Source organism: Scyliorhinus canicula, chromosome 1 (assembly GCF_902713615.1).
Source record: "Scyliorhinus canicula chromosome 1, sScyCan1.1, whole genome shotgun sequence".
NCBI lineage: Eukaryota > Metazoa > Chordata > Chondrichthyes > Carcharhiniformes > Scyliorhinidae > Scyliorhinus > Scyliorhinus canicula.
The window spans coordinates 80,100,094-80,120,301 of record NC_052146.1 but is presented as its reverse complement, the minus strand read 5'-3'; the positions used below and the strand labels follow the sequence as shown (position 1 = coordinate 80,120,301).

The window sequence follows — 20,208 nt, the reverse complement described above, 5'->3', positions numbered from 1 at the left end:
TCTGGAGTCACATGCAAGCCAGACCAGGTAAGGTTAACGAACCAGATGGAGTTTTACAACAATTGATAGTTTCGCAGTTACCATTATTGAGACTTATTCCAGATTTATGGTGGGATTTGAAGCCCCCAGAGCATGAGCTTGGGTCTCTGGATTATTAATCCAGTAACATTACCACTATGCCACCGTCTCTCAGTGATCACAAGAAGAAGTACAGTTTCATCAGAGGGCAGTAGGTGGTAATCAGCAGGTTTGATCAATGCCAAATTTTTGCCCACTCACTTAACCTATCCATATGCCTTTGGAGTCTCTTTGTATCTTCCCCACAACTTGTTTTCATATTAGTTTATCCAAGTCATTAACATTGATCATAAGGGCAGCACGGTGGCTCAGTGGGTTAGCACTGCAGTCTCACGGTGCTGAGGTCCCAGGTTCGATCCCGGCTCTGGGTCACTGTCCGTGTGGAGTTTGCACATTCTCCCCGTGTTTGCGTGGGTTTCGCCCCCACAACCCAAAGATGTGCAAGGTAGGTGGATTGAACACGCTAAATTGCCCCTTAATTGGAAAAAATTAATTGGGTACTCTAAATTTTAAAAAAAACATTGATCATAAATAGTTGAGACCCTATTCGCGTCATCAATTTCTTGGTCATCCTTTGCTGATTTCTAAAACACAATCAGACCTCAAGTATACTACATAAAATTATCACTCTCTTAAAGTCCTATTTACCCAGTTGTGATTTGCCAAGACATGGTGTCCAGTCTGAATGAAGTATAGCCTGTCCTGACATTGGGTACCAGTCCCCGACAAATCAAAGCTCCTGTCTCCCACACCATCCCCTCACAATGCATTTAGCTTTCTAATCTCCCTCACCAATTTGCACAAGGTTCAGTTAACAATCTTTACCACCTCTGCATTTCAACCAGGCACCTCAAACTCACCCAGTAGAACCTCATTCCTAGATCTATTTATGATTTTGATTCTTCTGCAGAATATGAACACATCAAATTAAAAAGTAAATTAAAGATTTATCAAATTCATTTAAAAGTACATTATACGTTTTCCATTAATATGGCTGACACCATTTTAAACAAGACATTTCATTTTACACAGGGAATTAACAGTAGTTTTGTAGATATCACCTCCGAATTAACTTTGCTGAATTTCAACAACTGCCATGTTAAAGATACAGAAAGGGGCAAGGGCAGTGAGGACATGGAACGATTTGAGGCAGCTGTATCAATCAGTACATCCTCTTTCATGGGAGAGATTTTTTAAAAAACTGACATTTTAGGAAAGTGAATCATTTCAAATCTCTGGAATTAGTATTAAACTTCAAACACCCACGAGATGTCACTAGTGTTTCTGATTAATTAGAGCATTTAGGATTAATAATGTGTCTCAAGATCTTAAAGTATAGAACACTTTGATTGACTTCCACAGACCCTGCATTCCTCATATGGAGATTCTGCTTCCTTTCATCTCCATCCTACCTCCCCCCCTCCCAGTCTTTTAGTCCAGCCACGGTCCATCAACTCAAGAAAAAAACACAAATGCTGGAAACACCAGGTCTGACATCTGTGGAAAGAGAAAGATTTAACGTTTCAGGTCGATGATCTTTCATTTAAGCTCAGGTCATTGACCTGAAACTTTTAACTGTTTTTCTCTTCCCAGGAGCTGCCTGGTCTGTTGAGTATTTCAGGCATTTTCTGCTTTTGTCTTTGATTTTCAGCATCTGCAGTGTTTTGCATTTCAGTTTACCAACTGTAATTCTCAAAGCACAGCAAAATTCAAATGGAGGATGAGGTTACGTAATTGCGACCGTTGCAATACCAATGTTCCCTTAGTTTGAAGAGATCAGCATCACTTGGATTGGAGCTTGATGCACATAGTTAGGTGGATAGTCCCTCATCAGGCTGTGCACTTCAACTTGGCTCCAGTGCTGATTGATGTCAGTGGGTACAAGACAACCCGGTTTTTAGAGAGTAGTCACAGCCAGCTACAGTGTGGAGCTGGGAAGCGAACTAGATCCGTGACCAGAAGCACACTCCTGGAGCTGTGAATAAAATCCATGTGAAGATCATATTATCAATCAATGTTTCTGCTGACAAATCTTCACCGTGGTCACATCACACTGAATACTAAAATTAGGATGCTGGAACACAACCACAAGCAAAAAGGAACACTGCCACCTGTAAAAAATAAATCCTCTTGTCAGAGCCGACAGTAATATTAAATAGCTGAAATTATTAAAAAAAAACTTAAGATATTGATATCTGATCCAGGATTAACCTCCGTTTTTACAATTAAAAAAAAATTCTGAGGAAAGTAGAAAAATAGAAGAACTGAATTATTTTCAAGCTTGGTGAGGTTTAGTTTCATCTGTACAGAGAGCCCATACGATCCCGTAGAGAAACCAGAAGATGAGGATCAGCAGAAAAGAAGCCAAGGGGTGCAGATTGAGCGTGGCGCCGATAACCATACAGACGAAGAAGGAGAAGAGCGTGCGGTAACTGGCCAGGAAGCGGAGGCTGAGTCGGGGCTGATGTTGCTGGAAGCTGCGGCACATCACTGGACCCGACTTTATCCTTCGGCTCAACTCTGGGTAGGTCAGGTAATAGCGAGCCAATTTCCCCATTATACCATTCAGTTGACACAGGGCGCCCATTTCTCCAGCAAACTGCAAGACACACAAAAAAAGTATGAAGACCATGAGGAACTGAAGCAGGATTAGAACATGTGGCCCTTCAGACCTGCTCAGTCATTCAATCAGGTGATGGCTGATCAGATTATGGCTGATCAGATTATGGTCTTAATTCCACTTTGCCACCTGCTCCACAGAACCCTCAATCCCTTTGTAAATCAAAAATCTGTCCAAGCCAGTCTTGAATATATTCACTGACCCAGGTTCCAGTGCTCTCTGGGGAAGAGAATTCTAATGACTCAGAAAAAAAATCCTCTGCATCACTATCTTAACTGGGCAATCCCTTACTTTTAAACGCAACCTCCTCAGTTCCAGATTCCCCTACGAGGAAACATCTGCTCAACATCTCCCTGTCAAACCTCCTCAGAACATTGTTTCAATAAGATCACCATTCCCTCTTCCAAACTCCACTGAGTACAGGCCCAACCATCCCTTATCCCGGGAATTAGCCAAACACATTTATTTAGCACCTTTCATGGTTTCAGGATGCTTCAAAGTGCTTCACAGCCAATGAATTATTTCTGAAGCGTAGTCCCTGTTGTAATGTAGGAAAACACAGCAACCAATTTAAATGCAGCAACAAATTTACACACAGCAAACTCCTACACACAGCAATGTGACAATGACCAAATGATGCTGATTTGGGGGTAAATATTTGCCAGATCACCAGGGAGAAGTCTCTAACTCTTCAAAGTAAAATCTCTTTTTTATAAATTTAGAGTACCCAATTGATTTCTTTTCCCAATTAAGGGGAAATTTAGCGTGACCAATTCACATACTCTGTACATCTTTGGGTTGTGGGAGTGAGACGCAGACAAACACAGGGAGAATGTGCAAACTCCACACGGATGGTGACCCAGAGCTGGGAACAAACCCGGGTCCTTGGCTCCGTAAGGCAGCAGTGCTAACCACTGCGCCACCATGCTGCCTCTCAAAGTAGAATCAATCATTTATATCCACTTGAGGGAAGAGACCGGGCCTCTGTTTCCCTCACCTAAAAGACAGCACTGTCATAATTCAGCATTCCCACAGTATTGCTTTGGGGCGTCAGCCAAGATTTAGTACTCTGGAATGGACTTTGAATGCAGAATCTTCCGACTCAGAGGCACAAGGAAAGGAACAGTAATCAAAGTGAGATAGGAGACAGACCGCTAAAGAATTAAACAAACGTCCATCCAACATAAAGGGAGAAAAATAGTTTTAACATTTCAAACTGGCAAATACCTGTTCAATCGCTGTTTAAGGTGAACCCACTGTGCATCTTTAGCACTTTCTATTCAGTTTCTGTCAGAACATTACATGACCGACTGGATCATAGAATGACAAAGGAAAGGAGGTGGCCATTCAGTCCATTATCTTGCACGAGAAACTTAGCTGGTTCCATTCCCCTGCCCTTTCCCATCAAGTCTGCAAATCAGGTGCTTATGCAACGCTCATTTGAAAGCCCTGATCGAATCTGCCCCCAAACTCTCAAGACAGTGTATCCACGATCCTAGCCACTCACCGCCTGGAAAGATTTTCATGACGCCTTTGGTTCTTTTGGAAATCACCTCCTTTGGTTCATATTGCTCTGCCAACAGGAACACTTTCACCCTTTCTACTCTAACCAGACTTTTCATGATTTTGAACATCTCTATCAAATCCCCTCTCAACCTGCTCTTTCTCCAAGGGGAACAGCCACAGCTTCTCTAATCCCTCCAGGTAACTTAAGTTCCTCATCTCTGGTACCATTCTTGTGAATCTTTCCTGCACTCTCTTTCACTGCCTTCACATCTTTCCTAAAGCATTGCACCCAGAATTGGATTCAATGCTCTAGTTGAGGCCAAACCAGTGTTTTAGAAAGGTTCATTATAATTATCTTTCTCTTATGTTCTCGGCCTCTGTAAAGCCCAAGAGCCCATATTCCTTATGAACCACTTCCTCAATTTGTCCTGCCAATGATTCAGGCATACCTGTCCTGCACCTCCTTTAGAACTGCACCCATTATTTTGTATTGCCTTGCCATGTTCTTCCTGCCAAAATACATCACTTCATATTTTCCTGCAGAGAATTCATTCAGCCCTGTGGCCTGTCTGAGTCCTTGTGAAATTTTCAATATCTATCTCAGTTCACATTATGTCCAAATTTTGTCATCTGTACACTAAAGTCTAGGTTATTAACATATACCAAGAAAAGCAATGGTCTGAGTGCTGACTCCTGGGTAGCATCATTGTCCACCTCCTCAGTCTGGAAAAAAAACATTTGCCACCAGTGTTTTCGGTCACTGAGCCAACTTCCCATCCATTCTGCCACTGTCCCCTTTACTCCACGGGCTTCAACTTTGCCGACAGCCTGTTGTGTGGCCTTTTGTCACCACATTCCCCAAATCAACACACTCTGTTAACTCATCAAAAAACTCAATCCAATTAGCTAAACACAATTGCCCGTTAACAATGCATGCTGGCTTTACTTACTTAATCCACAATTGTCCAAGTGATTGTCAAGTTAGATCCATTATTATTTAGGAAAGCTTTCCCACTAGCCAGGTTAAACTGGTCTGTAGTTTATCCTTTTATCTCCTTTTGAGCGAAGATGTAACATTTGCATTTTCCAGTCCTCTAGCACCACTCCTGAGACTAAGGAAAACTGGAAGATTATGGCCAGCTACCCTGCAATTCCCACCCTCATTTTCCTCAAATGTACCGGATGTGATCCTAGCGATTTCTTAACTTTAACGTACGGTCTTTTAATTAATAATAAAAATTACAGTAAAGCCAAGGCCCAAGAGAAAGGGGGAAACACTGTTCACATGTGCAGTCAACTTTGCATAGAAGTGAAAGGATTGGTGCTAACTAAGAGTGATTACAATGACCAACTTACCCGCAGATTGATATAAGACGATAACTGGAAGAGGAGACGCACCAACAGGCCACTCTCATAGCTGCGAATTGGCTGCAGCTCAGGGTCTCCCTGATATTCTACCTCAAACCTTCGGAGCCCATTTATAATCTGCAAATAAACACAAGTACATTCACATACAATGGTGCACATGGCAGACTATCCCAGTACATCCACAGACAAAGGTACATGCGACCGACTATTGCTGTACATCCAGACCATGGTACACGTGGCAGACTATCCCAGTACATCCAGGCAATGGTACACATGGCATTCTATCCCAGCACACCCACAGACAGTGGTACACATGGCACTCTATCCCAGTACACCCTCAGACAGTGGTACACACGGCACTCTATCCCAGTACACCCACAGACAGTGGTACACATGGCACTGTATCCCAGTACACCCACAGACAGTGGTACACATGGCACTGTATCCCAGTACACCCACAGACAGTGGTACACATGGCACTGTATCCCAGTACACCCACAGACAGTGGTACACATGGCACTCTATCCCAGCACACCCACAGACAGTGGTACACATGGCACTCTATTCCAGTACACCCACAGACAGTGGTACACATGGCACTCTATCCCAGCACACCCACAGACAGTGGTACGCATGGCACTCTATCCCAGCACACCCACAGACAGTGGTACACATGGCACTCCATCCTAGCACACCCACAGACAGTGGTACACATGGCACTCTATCCCAGCACACCCACAGACAGTGGTACACATGGCACTCTATCCCAGTACACCCACAGACAGTGGTACACATGGCACTCTATCCCAGCACACCCACAGACAGTGGTACACATGGCACTGTATCCCAGTACACCCACAGACAGTGGTACACATGGCATTCTATCCCAGCACACCCACAGACAGTGGTACACATGGCACTGTATCCCAGTACACCCACAGACAGTGGTACACATGGCACTCTATCCCAGTACACCCACAGACAGTGGTACACATGGCACTCTATCCCAGCACACCCACAGACAGTGGTACACATGGCACTGTATCCCAGTACATCCACAGACAGTGGTACACATGGCACTGTATCCCAGCACACCCACAGACAGCGGTACACATGGCATTCTATCCCAGCACACCCACAGACAGTGGTACACATGGCACTGTATCCCAGTACACCCACAGACAGTGGTACACATGGCACTGTATCCCAGTACACCCACAGACAGTGGTACACATGGCACTGTATCCCAGTACACCCACAGACAGTGGTACACATGGCACTCTATCCCAGCACACCCACAGACAGTGGTACACATGGCACTGTATCCCAGTACACCCACAGACAGTGGTACACATGGCACTGTATCCCAGTACACCCACAGACAGTGGTACACATGGCACTCTATCCCAGCACACCCACAGACAGTGGTATGCAAGGTTATACAGCTCCCCAGTCCTCTCCCTCCAGTTGGGACTTGGAGAGCACCCAGCACCACTGAAACTGTAGCCCAGTGAGGGTGAGCACCATCTGAAGCTGCATCTCGATGACTGTCAATCATTAGATTTCATCTGCTCCCCCAGTGTTGTCAATTCTAATCAAGCAGGACTTCTTGCTGTTTTCTCACCTCAGTTTGCAATGCTGTTTCACACGTGCTGGTCACCATGATGAGTTTTACCCGCCCCAGCCTTGACTTCAAGTGTCACTCCCTGCTCTGGTCAAGTTCAGAGTTTAAAACAAGCCATGGACTTTCCTGGGTAAATAAAGGGTATTGGGGGAGTTCCACTTTGTTACATCTTAAGTCAATTTCTAAGAGGAGAGATTAAGTTTATAACCTCTCTAACCTCCTTTGACTTCCTGTACAGCTCACCCTGGAGCTAGGTAGCATGGTGGTTAGCATAAATGCTTCACAGCTCCAGGGTCCCATGTTCGATTCCCGGCTGGGTCACTGTCTGCGGAGTCTGCACGTCCTCCCCGTGTGTGCGTGGGTTTCCTCCGGGTGCTCCGGTTTCCTCCCACAGTCCAAAGATGTGCGGGTTAGGTGGATTGGCCATGCTAAATTGCCCGTAGTGTCCTAAAAAGTAAGGTTCGGGGGGGGGTTGTTGGGTTATGGGTATAGGGTGGATACGTGGGTTTGAGTAGGGTGATCATTGCTCGGCACAACATCGAGGGCTGAAGGGCCTGTTCTGTGCTGTACTGTTCTATGTTCTAGGTATTGGGCATTCGGAAAATATTAGAAACTGGAATTCACCCAAAGACAAGATGGAAATCAGAAAGATGGGAGTAACAGACTCAACCCGGTGAGACCATGCACTGGCTCAGTGCTCAGAAACCACTTCAGTTGCCTGCTCCATGCTGAATAAGAATGAAGAACAACTACTGACGTACCTGCTCTCGACTGACTGCACCTAGAGACATGGAAACCCACAAACACTGAAAGTCCCAATTCCAACCAGGCTGTCACTCACTGCAACATACTAGAGACGAGTACGCACGTACCTGATTCCTGCCCAGTTGGGTCAGGGTCAGCCCATTCTCTCCCGGAATACAGTCAGGCATTTGGTGCTTTCCATTGTCATCGCTGGCTGCGCCCACATTTGTTGCCAGGGATGGCAGATTTGGCGTGCTGAGCTGTGGAGGGGCCATATCAGTTTCATCAATTTGAGGTTTTACTAAATCACTCAGTTATTGAGTTAGCATGGAGGATTTTCCGATTTCTTAAATATATATCGGGATTTTGAAGATTACAGACATTATACCACGTTAGAAGGGCTTTCTGTGGCTGCTTTTGGGAGGATGTGTATTTGTGCGTCACGGTAGCACTGTTGCTTCACAGAGTCAGGGTCCCAGGTTCAATTCCCGGCTTGGGTCACTGTCTGTGCGGAGTCTGCACGTTCCCCCCGTGTCTGCGTGGGTGTCCTCCGGGTTTCCGGTTTCCTCCCACAAGTCCTGAAAGATGTGCTATTAGGTGAATTGGACATTCTGAATTCTCTCTGTGTACCCGAACAGGCGTCGGGATGTGGCAACTAGGGGATTTTCACAGTAACTTTATTGCAGTGTTAATGTAAGCCGACTTGTGACAATAAAGATTATTATTATTATTGTGTGCACCGGGGAAAGGGAACTGGAGTGAATCAGCTTCCTTGGTCTGCAACTATTCAATATTGATATCTTAGGGATTCCTGACTGCCAACTAATTCAATATGAAGGGATCAATATGGCTTTAGGTACTGATGTGAAATAGGAAATCGGCAACCCTCAAATAACAGTGGGCAGCATCTGTGGAGAGGGGAATGGTTCATGTCTTTTTACCATTGAGCTCTGGAGAACAGTTATACTGAACTCAAAACGTTAACTGTTTCCTCTCTCCACAGACGTTGTCAGAACTGCTGAGTTTTTCCAGCATTTTGTTTTTGTTTTTGATAAATTGCCTTTTTGTTTACATGGTGAAGGCAGAGACTGATTAGTTAACTAATCAGTTATGGGAGAGAACATATCCAGGGAATCACTCAGAATCAAACAGTACAGAAGCCGTTCGGCCCATCAAGCCCGCACTGACAAAAAAAAAACCCTACCCTAACCTACACTTCCCAGCACTTGGCACAGAGACTTGAATATTATGTATGACATTTGAAGTGCTCATCCAAGTATTTTTTAAAAATTGGATTGGATTTGTTTATTGTCAAATGTACCGAGGTACAGTGAAAAGAATTTTTCTGCGAGCAGCTCAACAGATCATTTAGCACATGAAAAGAAAAGAAAATACGTAATAGGGCAATACAAGGTACATAATGTAAATATCTAGACACCGGCATCGAGTGAAGCATACAGGAGTGTAGTATTAATTAGATCAGTCCATTAGAGGGTCGTGTAGGAGTCTGGTGACAGTGGGGAAGAAGCTGTTTATGAGTCTGTTCGTGCATGTTCTCAGACTTTTGTATCTCCTGTCTGATGGAAGAAGTTGGAAGAGTGAATAAGCCGGGTGGGAGGTGTCTTTGATTATGCTGCCTGCTTTCCCAAGGCAGCAGGAGGTGTAGACAGAGTCAATGGATGGGAGGTGATGGACTGGGCTGTGTTTGCGACTCTGAAGTTCCTTGCGGTCCTGGGCCAAGCAGTTGCCATACCAGGCTGTGATGCAGCCCGATAGGATGCTTTCTACGGTGCATCTGTAAAAGTTGGTAAGAGTCAGTGTGGACATGCCGAATTTCCTTAGTTTCCTGAGGAAGTATAGGCTCCATTGTGCTTTCTTGGTCGCGTCGACATGGGTGGGCCAAGACAGATTTTTGGTGATGTGCACATCTAGGAATTTGAAGCCGACAACCATCTCCACTTATTCCGACCTCAACCCCTTCCCAGGCAGTGCATTCCTGTTCTGTCCAGGCAACGTTATGGTTTAAAAGCTTCATTATTAGCCAGCAATAGATTATTTCAGGACTCTTGATCCTGCTTCAGGGAGGGAGGCAGTGAACATCAAGATGATGAGGTCTCTCAGGGTGGAGGTAGAAAAAGGAGAGGATTGGGGAATGGAGAAGTGGTGAAAGCTAGAATTTGCTGTGATCCAGGAGCAGCAAACACATGGTGAGACACAGCAGAACCCAGAAAGGAACAGTTAGTAACAGTGAGTGAAACACCTGAACCCTATCATTACCTTCTGGTGCCAGATGATATAGGGGACAATGTCAAAGTTTGCAGATGATACAAAACTTGGAAGTAATGCAAACTGTGAAGAAGACAATGTAGAACTTCAAAGGAACAAAGACAAATTGGTGGAGTGGGCAGATTAATGAGGAGAAGTGGGAGATTGGGGCAGCACGGTAGCATTGTGGATAGCACAATCGCTTCACAGCTCCAAGGTCCCAGGTTCGATTCCAGCTTGGGTCACTGTCTGTGCGGAGTCTGCACATCCTCCCCGTGTGTGCGTGGGTTTCCTCCCACAGTCCAAAGATGTGCAGGTTAGGTGGATTGGCCATGATAAATTGCCTTTAGTGTCCAAAATTGCCCTTAGTGTTGGGTGGGGTTACTGGGTTATGGGGATAGGGTGAAGGTATTAACCTTGGTTAGGGTGCTCTTTCCAGGAGCCGGTGCAGACTCGATGGGCCGAATGGCCTCCTTCTGCACTGTAAATTCTATGATCTATGATGCATCTTGCTAGGAAGAACATGGAGGAACAAGATAAAATAAGGGGTAAAATTAAAGAGATGCAGATACAGAGGGACCTCATTGTATAAGCGCTTAGATGATTGAAGGTAGCAAGAGAGGTGGAGAGAGCAGTTAATAAAGCATATAGTATTCTGGGCTTTATTAACAGGGGCAGAATACAAGAACAAGGAGGTTATGCTGAACTTGTACAAGATACTAGGTAGACCTCAGCTCAAATATTGTGTACAGTTCTGGGCATCACCCGATAGGAAGGATGTGAACACATTGGAGAGAGTAAAGAAGAGCTTTACAAGAATGGTTCCAGGGATGAGAAACTTCAGTTATGAGGATAGATTGAAGAGGTTGGGATTGTTCTACATGGGGACAAGAAGGCCAAGAGGAGATTTGATGGAGATGTTGAAAATCATGAGGGGGCTGGACAGAGTTGATAGCGAGCAACTGCTCCCACTTGCAAAAGGATCAAGAAAGAGAGGCACAGATTTAAAGTGATTTGCAAAAGAAGCAAAGATGATGTGAGAAAAACCTTTCACACAGCGAGTATGGCCTGGAAGTGTGGAGTTTTCACATTCTACCCATGCCTACATGGGTCTCAACCCCGCAATCCAAAGATGTGCAGAGTAGGTGAATTGGCCACGCTAAATTGCCCCTGAATTGGAATTTTTTTTTAAAATCCAGGAGGACATTTGATGATTATTTGAATAGAAACGATGGGCAGAAGAATGCCCGTTTGGAGAGCTGGTGCAGATACGATGGGCCGAATGGCCTCTCTGCTCTGTAACAATTCTACTATTCTGTGAAAACGATTTCCACTGGCAGGTGAATGAGGATCAGGGAATGGAAATGGAGAACCGCACACCCTGATATTTTATCGCAGACTCTAATAAGATGAGCAGGATGCTGGAGGGCTCAAAGTAATGAGATATTAAAAAAACTTTCCCAAACATTTCTTGAGAAATGCCATTACATAGTTTAGGTCACAAAAAAGTTGGAAAAAGAACTAAGATGGCCCGGTGGCGCAGTGGTTGGCACTGCTGCCTTGTGGCACCGAGGTCCCAGGTTCGACCCAGGCCTTGGGTCACTGTCAGTGTGGCATTTGCACATTTTACCAGTGTCTGCGCGCGTGTCACGCCCACAACCCAAAGATGTGCAGGGTAGGTGAATCGGCCTCATCAAATTGCTACTTAATTGAAAAGAAAATAATTGGGTACTCTAAATTTATTTTAAAAAAAGGAAAAGGAACTAGCGTGCCAATATTCTTCATCTAGAATTCAGGCATTTTACAGCAGGCCTCTGATGCAGTAGTACCATCAGTTTTTACATATTTACATCAATCTAATATTAACAGTGAGCACCAACACAATGGCTGCCAGTACAAATTAAGTGCAGGACCTTGCACCCAGAGACTGGCTTAGATTCTGTGCATTCTTGCATTCAAAGAACATGCAAAATGCAGACCACAATCTTTCTTATGTCTGTCACTTTAATACGAGGTAGGACTGACCTCTTCAGACAGGCTTTGACAGAATATGGCATCAAGGAGCATTGAGCCAATGGGAAACAGAGGGAGAGCTCTCCACTGGTTGGAGTCCTGTCTCGCACAGAAGAAGACAGTTGTGGTGGTTGGAGGTGAAACATCTCCGTTCCAGGGCATCACTGCAGGTGTTTCTCACAGTAGCGTCCTGGCACAACCATCTTCCGCTGCTTCAATGATCTTATCTCCAACAGATGGCTAGAAGTGGGATGTTCACTGATGATTTCAGAGTGTTCAATGCCATTCATGACTCCCAAGACATTGAAGCAGTCCAAGACTGCATGCAGCAACATCTGGGCAATATTCAGGCCTCGTCAAGGAGCAAGTAACATTTGCGCCTCAAGTGCCAGACAACAATCATCTCCAGCAAGTGAGAGTCTAACCATAGCCTGACATTCAATGGCATTACCATCGCTGAATCACTCACAATCAACTGGGAGTTACCAGTGACCAGAAACTGAACTGGACTAGCCATATAAATACTATGGTTACAAGACCAGGTTAGAGGTTGGGAATTCTGTAGTGCGTAACTCACCACCTGAACCCCCGAAAAGCCCGCCCACCACCGACAAGGCACAAATAAGGAGCATGGCGGAATACTCTCCACTTGCCTTGATGAGTGCAGCTCCAACAATGCTCATGAACCTCAACACCATCCAGGCCAAAGCAGCTTGATTGGCATCCCTTCTACCATCTTAAACAGTCAATACATCCACCACAACAGCGCCTACAATTCCTTAGGAAACTAAGGAAATTCGGCATGTCCACACTGACTCTTACCAACCTTTACAGATGCACCATAGAAAGCATCCTATCTGGCTGCATCACAGCTTGGTATGGCAACTGCTCAGTCCAAGACCGCAAGAAACTTCAGAGAGTCGTGAACACAGCCCAGTCCATTACACAAACCTGCCTCCCATCCACTGACTCTATCTACACCTCTCGCTGCCCAGGGAAAGGGGCCAGCATAATCAAAGACCCCTCCCACCCAGCTTACTCACTCTTCCAACTTCTTCCATCAGGCAGGAGATACAAAAGTCTGAGAACACATGCGAACATATTCAAAAACAGCTTCTTCCCACTGTTACCAGACTCCTAAACAACCCCCTTAATGACTGACCTGACTAACACTACACCCCTGTATGCTTCACCCGATGCCGGTGTCTATGTATTTATACCGTGTACCTTGTGTTGTCCTATTATGTATTTTATTTTTATTTCCATTTTTCATGAACTAAATGATCTTTTTGAGTTGCTCGCAGGAAAATACTTTTCACTGTACATCGGAACACATGACAATAAACAAATCCAATCCAATCTAATCCACTGGTGTTACATGGTAGCAGCAGTGTGTACCATCTACAAGATGCACTGCAGCAATTCACCAAGGTCTGTTAGGCAACGTCTACCACCTAGAAGGGCAAGGGCAGCAGATATATGGGAACACCACTACCTGCAAGTTCTCCTCGATCCTGACTTGGAATCATCGCTGTTCCTTCACAATCATCGGATCAAAATCCTGGAACTCCCTCCCTAACAGCACAGTGGGTGTACTAACACCACATGGACTGCAGCGGATCAAAAAGGCGACTTATCACCAATCTGATAAGGAGAATTAGAGATGGGCAATAAATGCTGGTCTAGCCAGTGACACCCATATTGCAAGAATGAATAAAAAAACCTTTGAACAGGCCAACACCAAGTGCCAGGATGTTGGATCAGGTCCACCATATAAGTGGAGTTAGACACCCTGAAATGGTTCAAGAAGTTAGCTCACCGCCACCTTCTGATGGACAATAAATTCTGGCCTCACCAGTGACGGCCACATCCTGTAAATGAATTAAATAAAATTGGTTTTCTACAGGGTTTGGAGGCTTTGAACTATATTGGTGAACATTTTTGATCAATTTTCAAATTTATCTTTTGTATCAGCCCAACTTCAAAAGACAGAAGGGAAATTGGGCTGGTGGCTAGCTCCTCGATTCCACGGTATGTTTTTAGAGCTGGGAGGTCCATCCACAAGATCAAACCCACAAAATCTTTTCATCACCCGTCGATGGTCCAAACATACTGAAGCAAATGCTGAAAAAGAGTTTTTCTTCATTTTGGAGATCATTGCAATCTTAGTCAGATTCTTTACAATATAACATACTACAATTAAAAGTGACAGCTGATTTGTGTGGTTTATCAGCAGCGTTGAGACAGAGATTTGGAAGGTGGATCAAGATACATTTCCAGTATCTAAACAGTAAAAACAAATCACGGCTCATCTCTGGTTCACTATCCAGAATCTTAAGTAATAGTTTATAGGGCAAGGGGGGCTTTTCTGGTGAATTGTGTTGGACCATCATGTATGGAGGAGGAGCATGAATCAGAAAGGTCACCCAGATGAATATATGCATGTGTTGCATAATGCAACAGAATTATCCGTTAAAGTCTGCAACCACCAAGGACCCCCACCCCTCCCCTCTAATAGTGGTACAGGCCTGGAGCTTTAAAAAAAAGACCATCAAATGTTAAAACATTAGTCCAACTCCCCGTACGTCCTTTAAAGACTGATAGCCATGTTGCGGAGTTAGAACAGCCCAGCAAGAATTCTTTCGCCCTAAGGGAACATAAACATTCAGCTGTCCCTGAGCATTGCAAGGATATGAACAGAGGAACCAGTCTGGGCAACATGAGGGGACTCCACTACGTCCTGAGAAAGGCCCAGCTTGAATCAAACACTGAGAATGTCAATCTTACCTTGAACACCTGACACAAGTACTCCAGTGATCTTTCCAAATACTCATCCGTTTTCCGTATCTCATCAGGTCCCAGGTCATCCAGGTCGTTGCCTCCGTAAGCAGAGGTGTTGAAATCATAGGTAGACAGGCCCAATAAGGACATGAGTGAGTGGCCTGTGGACTGTTCAGCTGTGTGATCGGAGATAGATTTGGCAGTCTGCTTGGCCTGTGCTATTAGCTGTGCCAGTTTCAGTACCTGCAGGAGGAGCCAATGCTTAGACATCACTTTTCCACTCATTTACCTGCCATTTAACTTTGCCTTGCACATCAGCTCAACTCAAACTTCACTTCCTGTGGCCCGACTCGCACCAGGTCCCTTTCACCCATCCACCATCCTTGGCCAATGGGTCCCAGACCGATTCCCCATAATCTCCACCACAGTTGCCTGTGCCTTCAGCTACCTGGGCCCCGAGCTCTGGAATTCCCACTTGAAACCGCTCAGCCTCGCACTGCTCCAAGACACTCCTCAAAACCTCAGACTTTAACCAAAGTTTGATCAGCTGGACGAATACCTCGTGGTTGTGTCACATTTTGTTCAATACCCTCTTATGAAACACAAGTAAATAGAGGTTGTTGAGCAAAACGAAACAATTAGTTATAAAAGAACATTCAAGCCCAATATGGCAGTCTGCCACTGCACTAACATGTTGGGCCAAAAATTGCGGGAACTCAGCTCCTCATTTACCATTAGCCCGGCACAAACACACAATCCGGCGATAAGACAGTCCCTCAAAAAGAGCTTGGATATCAGGGAGTTACAGTGGGATTCTCTATCTGCAGCTCGTGGGAATTCACATCACTCCCCCCAAAACAGGAATCCACGTCACCGGGCATGCTGCCGTCACCCAAGTGGGAGGCCCCACCCCCCCCTCACACCCCCAAGTTGGACCCCCACCCACCCAAGTGGCACCCCCCCTCACCCACCCAAGTGGGACCCCCCCCCTCGCCCACCCATGTGGGACCCCCCTCCCCTCACTCACCCAAATGGGACCCCCCCCCCCCTCACACACCCCCCCCCCCCCCCAAAGTGGGAATCCCACCACCGGGACACATACCCCTCCCCCGCACAAGTGAGAATCCATGTCATCCATGAGAATCCAAGTTGGACCCCCACCCCTGTCCAAGCCAAATACGGGTTACCCCCCCGCCATGTAAGGGAGAATCTGTGTCATGGCACCCCCCTCAGCAGGAATCAGCACCTCCAGGGCACGCCCCCGAGCGGGAATCAGCACCTCCAGGGCACGCCCCCGAGCGGGAATCAGCACCTCCAGGGCACGCCCCCGAGCGGGAATCAGCACCTCCAGGGCACGCCCCCGAGCGGGAATCAGCACCTCCAGGGCACGCCCCAGAGCGGGAATCAGCGCCTCCAGGGCACGCCCCCTAGCAGGAATCAGCACCTCCAGGGCACGCCCCCGAGCGGGAATCAGCACCTCCAGGGCACGCCCCCGAGCGGGAATCAGCACCTCCAGGGCACGCCCCCGAGCGGGAATCAGCACCTCCAGGGCACGCCCCCTAGCAGGAATCAGTGCCTCCAGGGCACGCCCCCGAGCGGGAATCAGCGCCTCCAGGGCACGCCCCCGAGCGGGAATCAGCACCTCCAGGGCACGCCCCAGAGCGGGAATCAGCGCCTCCAGGGCACGCCCCAGAGCGGGAATCAGCACCTCCAGGGCACGCCCCAGAGCGGGAATCAGCACCTCCAGGGCACGCCCCGAGTGGGAATCAGCACCTCCAGGGCACGCCCCCGAGCGGGAATCAGCACCTCCAGGGCACGCCCCAGAGCGGGAATCAGCACCTCCAGGGCACGCCCCAGAGCGGGAATCAGCACCTCCAGGGCACGCCCCAGAGCGGGAATCAGCACCTCCAGGGCACGCCCCCGAGCGGGAATCAGCACCTCCAGGGCACGCCCCCGAGCGGGAATCAGCAGCTCCAGGGCACGCCCCCGAGCGGGAATCAGCACCTCCAGGGCACGCCCCCGAGCGGGAATCAGCACCTCCAGGGCACGCCCCCGAGCGGGAATCAGCACCTCCAGGGCATGCCCCCGCAGTGGAAATCAGTGCCATTGGGGCATGTATCTGTGAGAATTAGTGCAGGTGGGATCCGTTCCTGTGGGATCCATTCTCAAGTGACAGTCAGTACCTGCGGGACCTGTACCTCAGTGTTTTCAGGGAGTTTGGAGGCAGAAAATGCCATGGCTCTTCTCATTTTTCCTACAACCCCCAGCTGTATTCCACACAGAGAATCTTTGCTCAAGCTGTACTGTGTTACATTTTACTCTGTACACAAGTGCACACTAAGGAAGGAAGTCTCAGCACCTTGTACTTACCAAATTCCTGACGTCGACCCCAAACATTTGCTTGTACACACAATCCTGTCCCTCCAGATTGTAGACGTGACTTTTTACCCTGAAGGATGAATCTGTCATTGGGGAATGCCACGATGACATGAAGCTGCTGCTGAAACCCGGGGATGCGTACACACGATGCTGCCTCGGATGGTGCATGGGATCAGGCTCCAGGAACAAGCGTTCAGCTATTGTAAAACAAGACATAATTGAGAGCTTACACAGATAGAGAAACTAAAACTGTTAGCTGGAAATGCCTGGGGGTAATTAGTTATAGTCATGGTTCACCAGCAGCAATCCCACCAAAGTCAGAAAGCCCAAGTCCAAATTCAGAGGCTCAAACGCGATTCAGACGGACACTCTGGAACAGCAATGCGATGGGCGATGGTGGCGGGGAAATGGGCAAGGCTCGTCACCGTGGGAGCGCTGCACAGCCGGCGGGGCAGCGCTGTGCGATCACCAGGCGCCGAGGAAGCATCAGGCATCCGGCAGGCCAGCGGCGAGGGATCACCAGGCATCCGACAGGCCAGCGGCGAGGGATCACCAGGCATCCGGCAGGCCAGCGGCGAGGGATCATCAGGCATCCGACAGGCCAGCGGCGAGGGATCACCAGGCATCCGGCAGGCCAGCGCCTAGGAAGCAGACTCCGCACAGACAGTGACCCAAGCCGGGAATTGAACCCGGGTGTCTGGCGTTGGGAAGCAACAGTGCTAGCCACTGTGCTACATAATTGCTTACGGCACTATGTTGTATAACTTGCTTGCTGCATTTACAACTTTGCATGACTTCAAAACCACTTCATGCCAATAAAGCATTGAGGGGATACAAAGGTTGTGGAAGGTTCTTTATAAATGTAAATACTTTGGGTCTTTTCCTTTGTCTGGATGAGGTTCAGCATCATAATGCCATTAACGGATGGAGCTGCAATCCCTCTCGAGGGGTGCATTTCCCCACGTGGCAGGCCTTTCAAAACATAATTGACAATTAACTTGTTTCTACCATTTCCTCTTCTCTTGAAGTCACTGGTCAGTCCTTGGGTACAGATTCCACAAGCACTGGTTACTCCTGAAGCATGTCCTTCATATGAAAGTTCAGAGTTTGCAGGGGGGATATTTGGGTTGGTATGGGGGCCGGGAGAAGCAATCAGAGCAAGGATTTATTGTACCTCACTGGATGGCTGTACACAATACCCAGAACATGTCAGTGATCAGAAGCCCAGCTAACTCTCAACATGAAGATTATATCATCAGGGCGGCACGGTGGCACAGTGGTTAGCATTGCTGCCTCACAGCACTGAGGACCCAGGTTTGATCCCGACCCCGAGTCACTGTCCGTATAGAGTTTGCACATTCTATCCCCGTATTTGCATGGGTCTCATCCCCACAAACCAAAAGATTTTCAGGGTAGGCAAATTGGCCACACTAAATTGCCCCTTCATTGGGAAAAAAAGAAAAAATCATATCATCGAATTTTCTGCTCAGTTACCACATTGGGCCTGGCTTTTATATCCACTGAATCTCCAGTCTTACCCTAGGCCACAAGTTATTACTTTGGATTACATAGGATACATGCCACAGAAACAGGTCATTCGACCAAACCATGCTCCACTTGACCCTCTTCCCATCTTTTCTCATCTAAACATGTCATTGTGAGCCTCTCTTACCTTCACCCTCATATACTTGTCCACTTTCACCTTCAATACTTCAACTATTCCCTGTGGTAGCGGTTCCACATTCTTACCACTCAACTAGATAAAGTAATTCCTTCTGAATTCCCTATTGGATTTCTGGGCGACTACCTTATATTGACGGCCACGTGATCTGCTCCTCCCCACAAAAGGAAAAATTCCCTCTGTAACCACCCCATCAAAACCTTCCATGGTTTTAAAGATTTCTATTTGGTCCCCCCCCCCCCCCCCCCCCCCTTCCCTCAGCCTTTTAGTCCCTCCCAAAAGAAAAGAGACTTGGCCTGTTTAATCTACGTACAGGCAGAATCCAGAACTGACTAAGCCTCTCTCTTGGAAAGCAAAGGTAGATCGACCAACTCTATCTATAGAGATAGAGGTCTGCATGTGAACCTTGAGCTGAAGGCCCAGTTTGATTAGAAGTAAGGTGCCTCTCCAGAAAGCCTGCTGTCTGTGAGTACTGCATTTTCTAAACTACAGGAACCCTGAATGAATGACTCTACAAAAAAAAACATTTCCAGCCATAAACCAAAGACTCTAGTCAACCAGTTTGCGGTGGAGAAAGTGTGTTCAAGAAACGCCATCGAAGAAAAGGCCCTTATCTTTTGACTTTCACCCGTAATATTTTTCACCTCCACCCCTCCCCATCTGTGTTTGTCTGTCTTATGTATGTGGGTAGGGGGTCGGTAGAGGGTGGATAGTAGGCATTAGCTTGTTGTTATCCAGTTGTATTTACTGCATATTTCATCATAGTTCTTTGTATAAATAAACAATAGTTGTATTTCAACTTACAAACCTCGTGACTGTAATTATTGGGCCAAAGATTTTGGGTATTTTTATAAGATTTGTTGGTTAATACACTTGCGTTGTGACTCCAGGGCACCTGGGGCTGAGATTGACCATGCAATTGCCCAGGGTGCCTGAACACCTGTTACATACACCCATGCATTTCTGGTATCTTCCTTATAAATCTTCTCTGCGGAGCCTCTATATCCACTTCTCAGTCTGTGACTCTGAATAATTATACTTTAATCCCACTCTCTGCTTCATCTCAAAGCCAGCCAACAATCTATTCTGCCACGTTCGACTCCACACTTTCTAACCTTATTCATTAACCTATTTTGACACACCATGTTG

The 20,208-nt window shown here is 46.8% G+C and overlaps 1 protein-coding gene across 4 annotated transcripts in view; it reads right to left on the bottom strand.

Annotated features, from left to right (window-relative positions):
- Positions 1–1,005: 1,005 nt before the first annotated feature.
- smpd4 (sphingomyelin phosphodiesterase 4) overlaps positions 1,006–20,208 on the bottom strand; it is a 76,292-nt gene continuing 57,089 nt past the window's right edge. For all 4 annotated transcript variants that reach the window (XM_038793840.1, XM_038793849.1, XM_038793857.1 and 1 more), the window contains 5 exons: positions 17,370–17,575; positions 15,006–15,242; positions 8,069–8,200; positions 5,561–5,689; positions 1,006–2,677 (listed from right to left, as the gene is read on the bottom strand). In XM_038793840.1, coding sequence (XP_038649768.1) covers positions 2,354–2,677; positions 5,561–5,689; positions 8,069–8,200; positions 15,006–15,242; positions 17,370–17,575 — 1,028 coding nt within the window. In that variant the 3' untranslated portion in view covers positions 1,006–2,353. The remainder of the gene's footprint in view (positions 2,678–5,560; positions 5,690–8,068; positions 8,201–15,005; positions 15,243–17,369; positions 17,576–20,208) is intronic.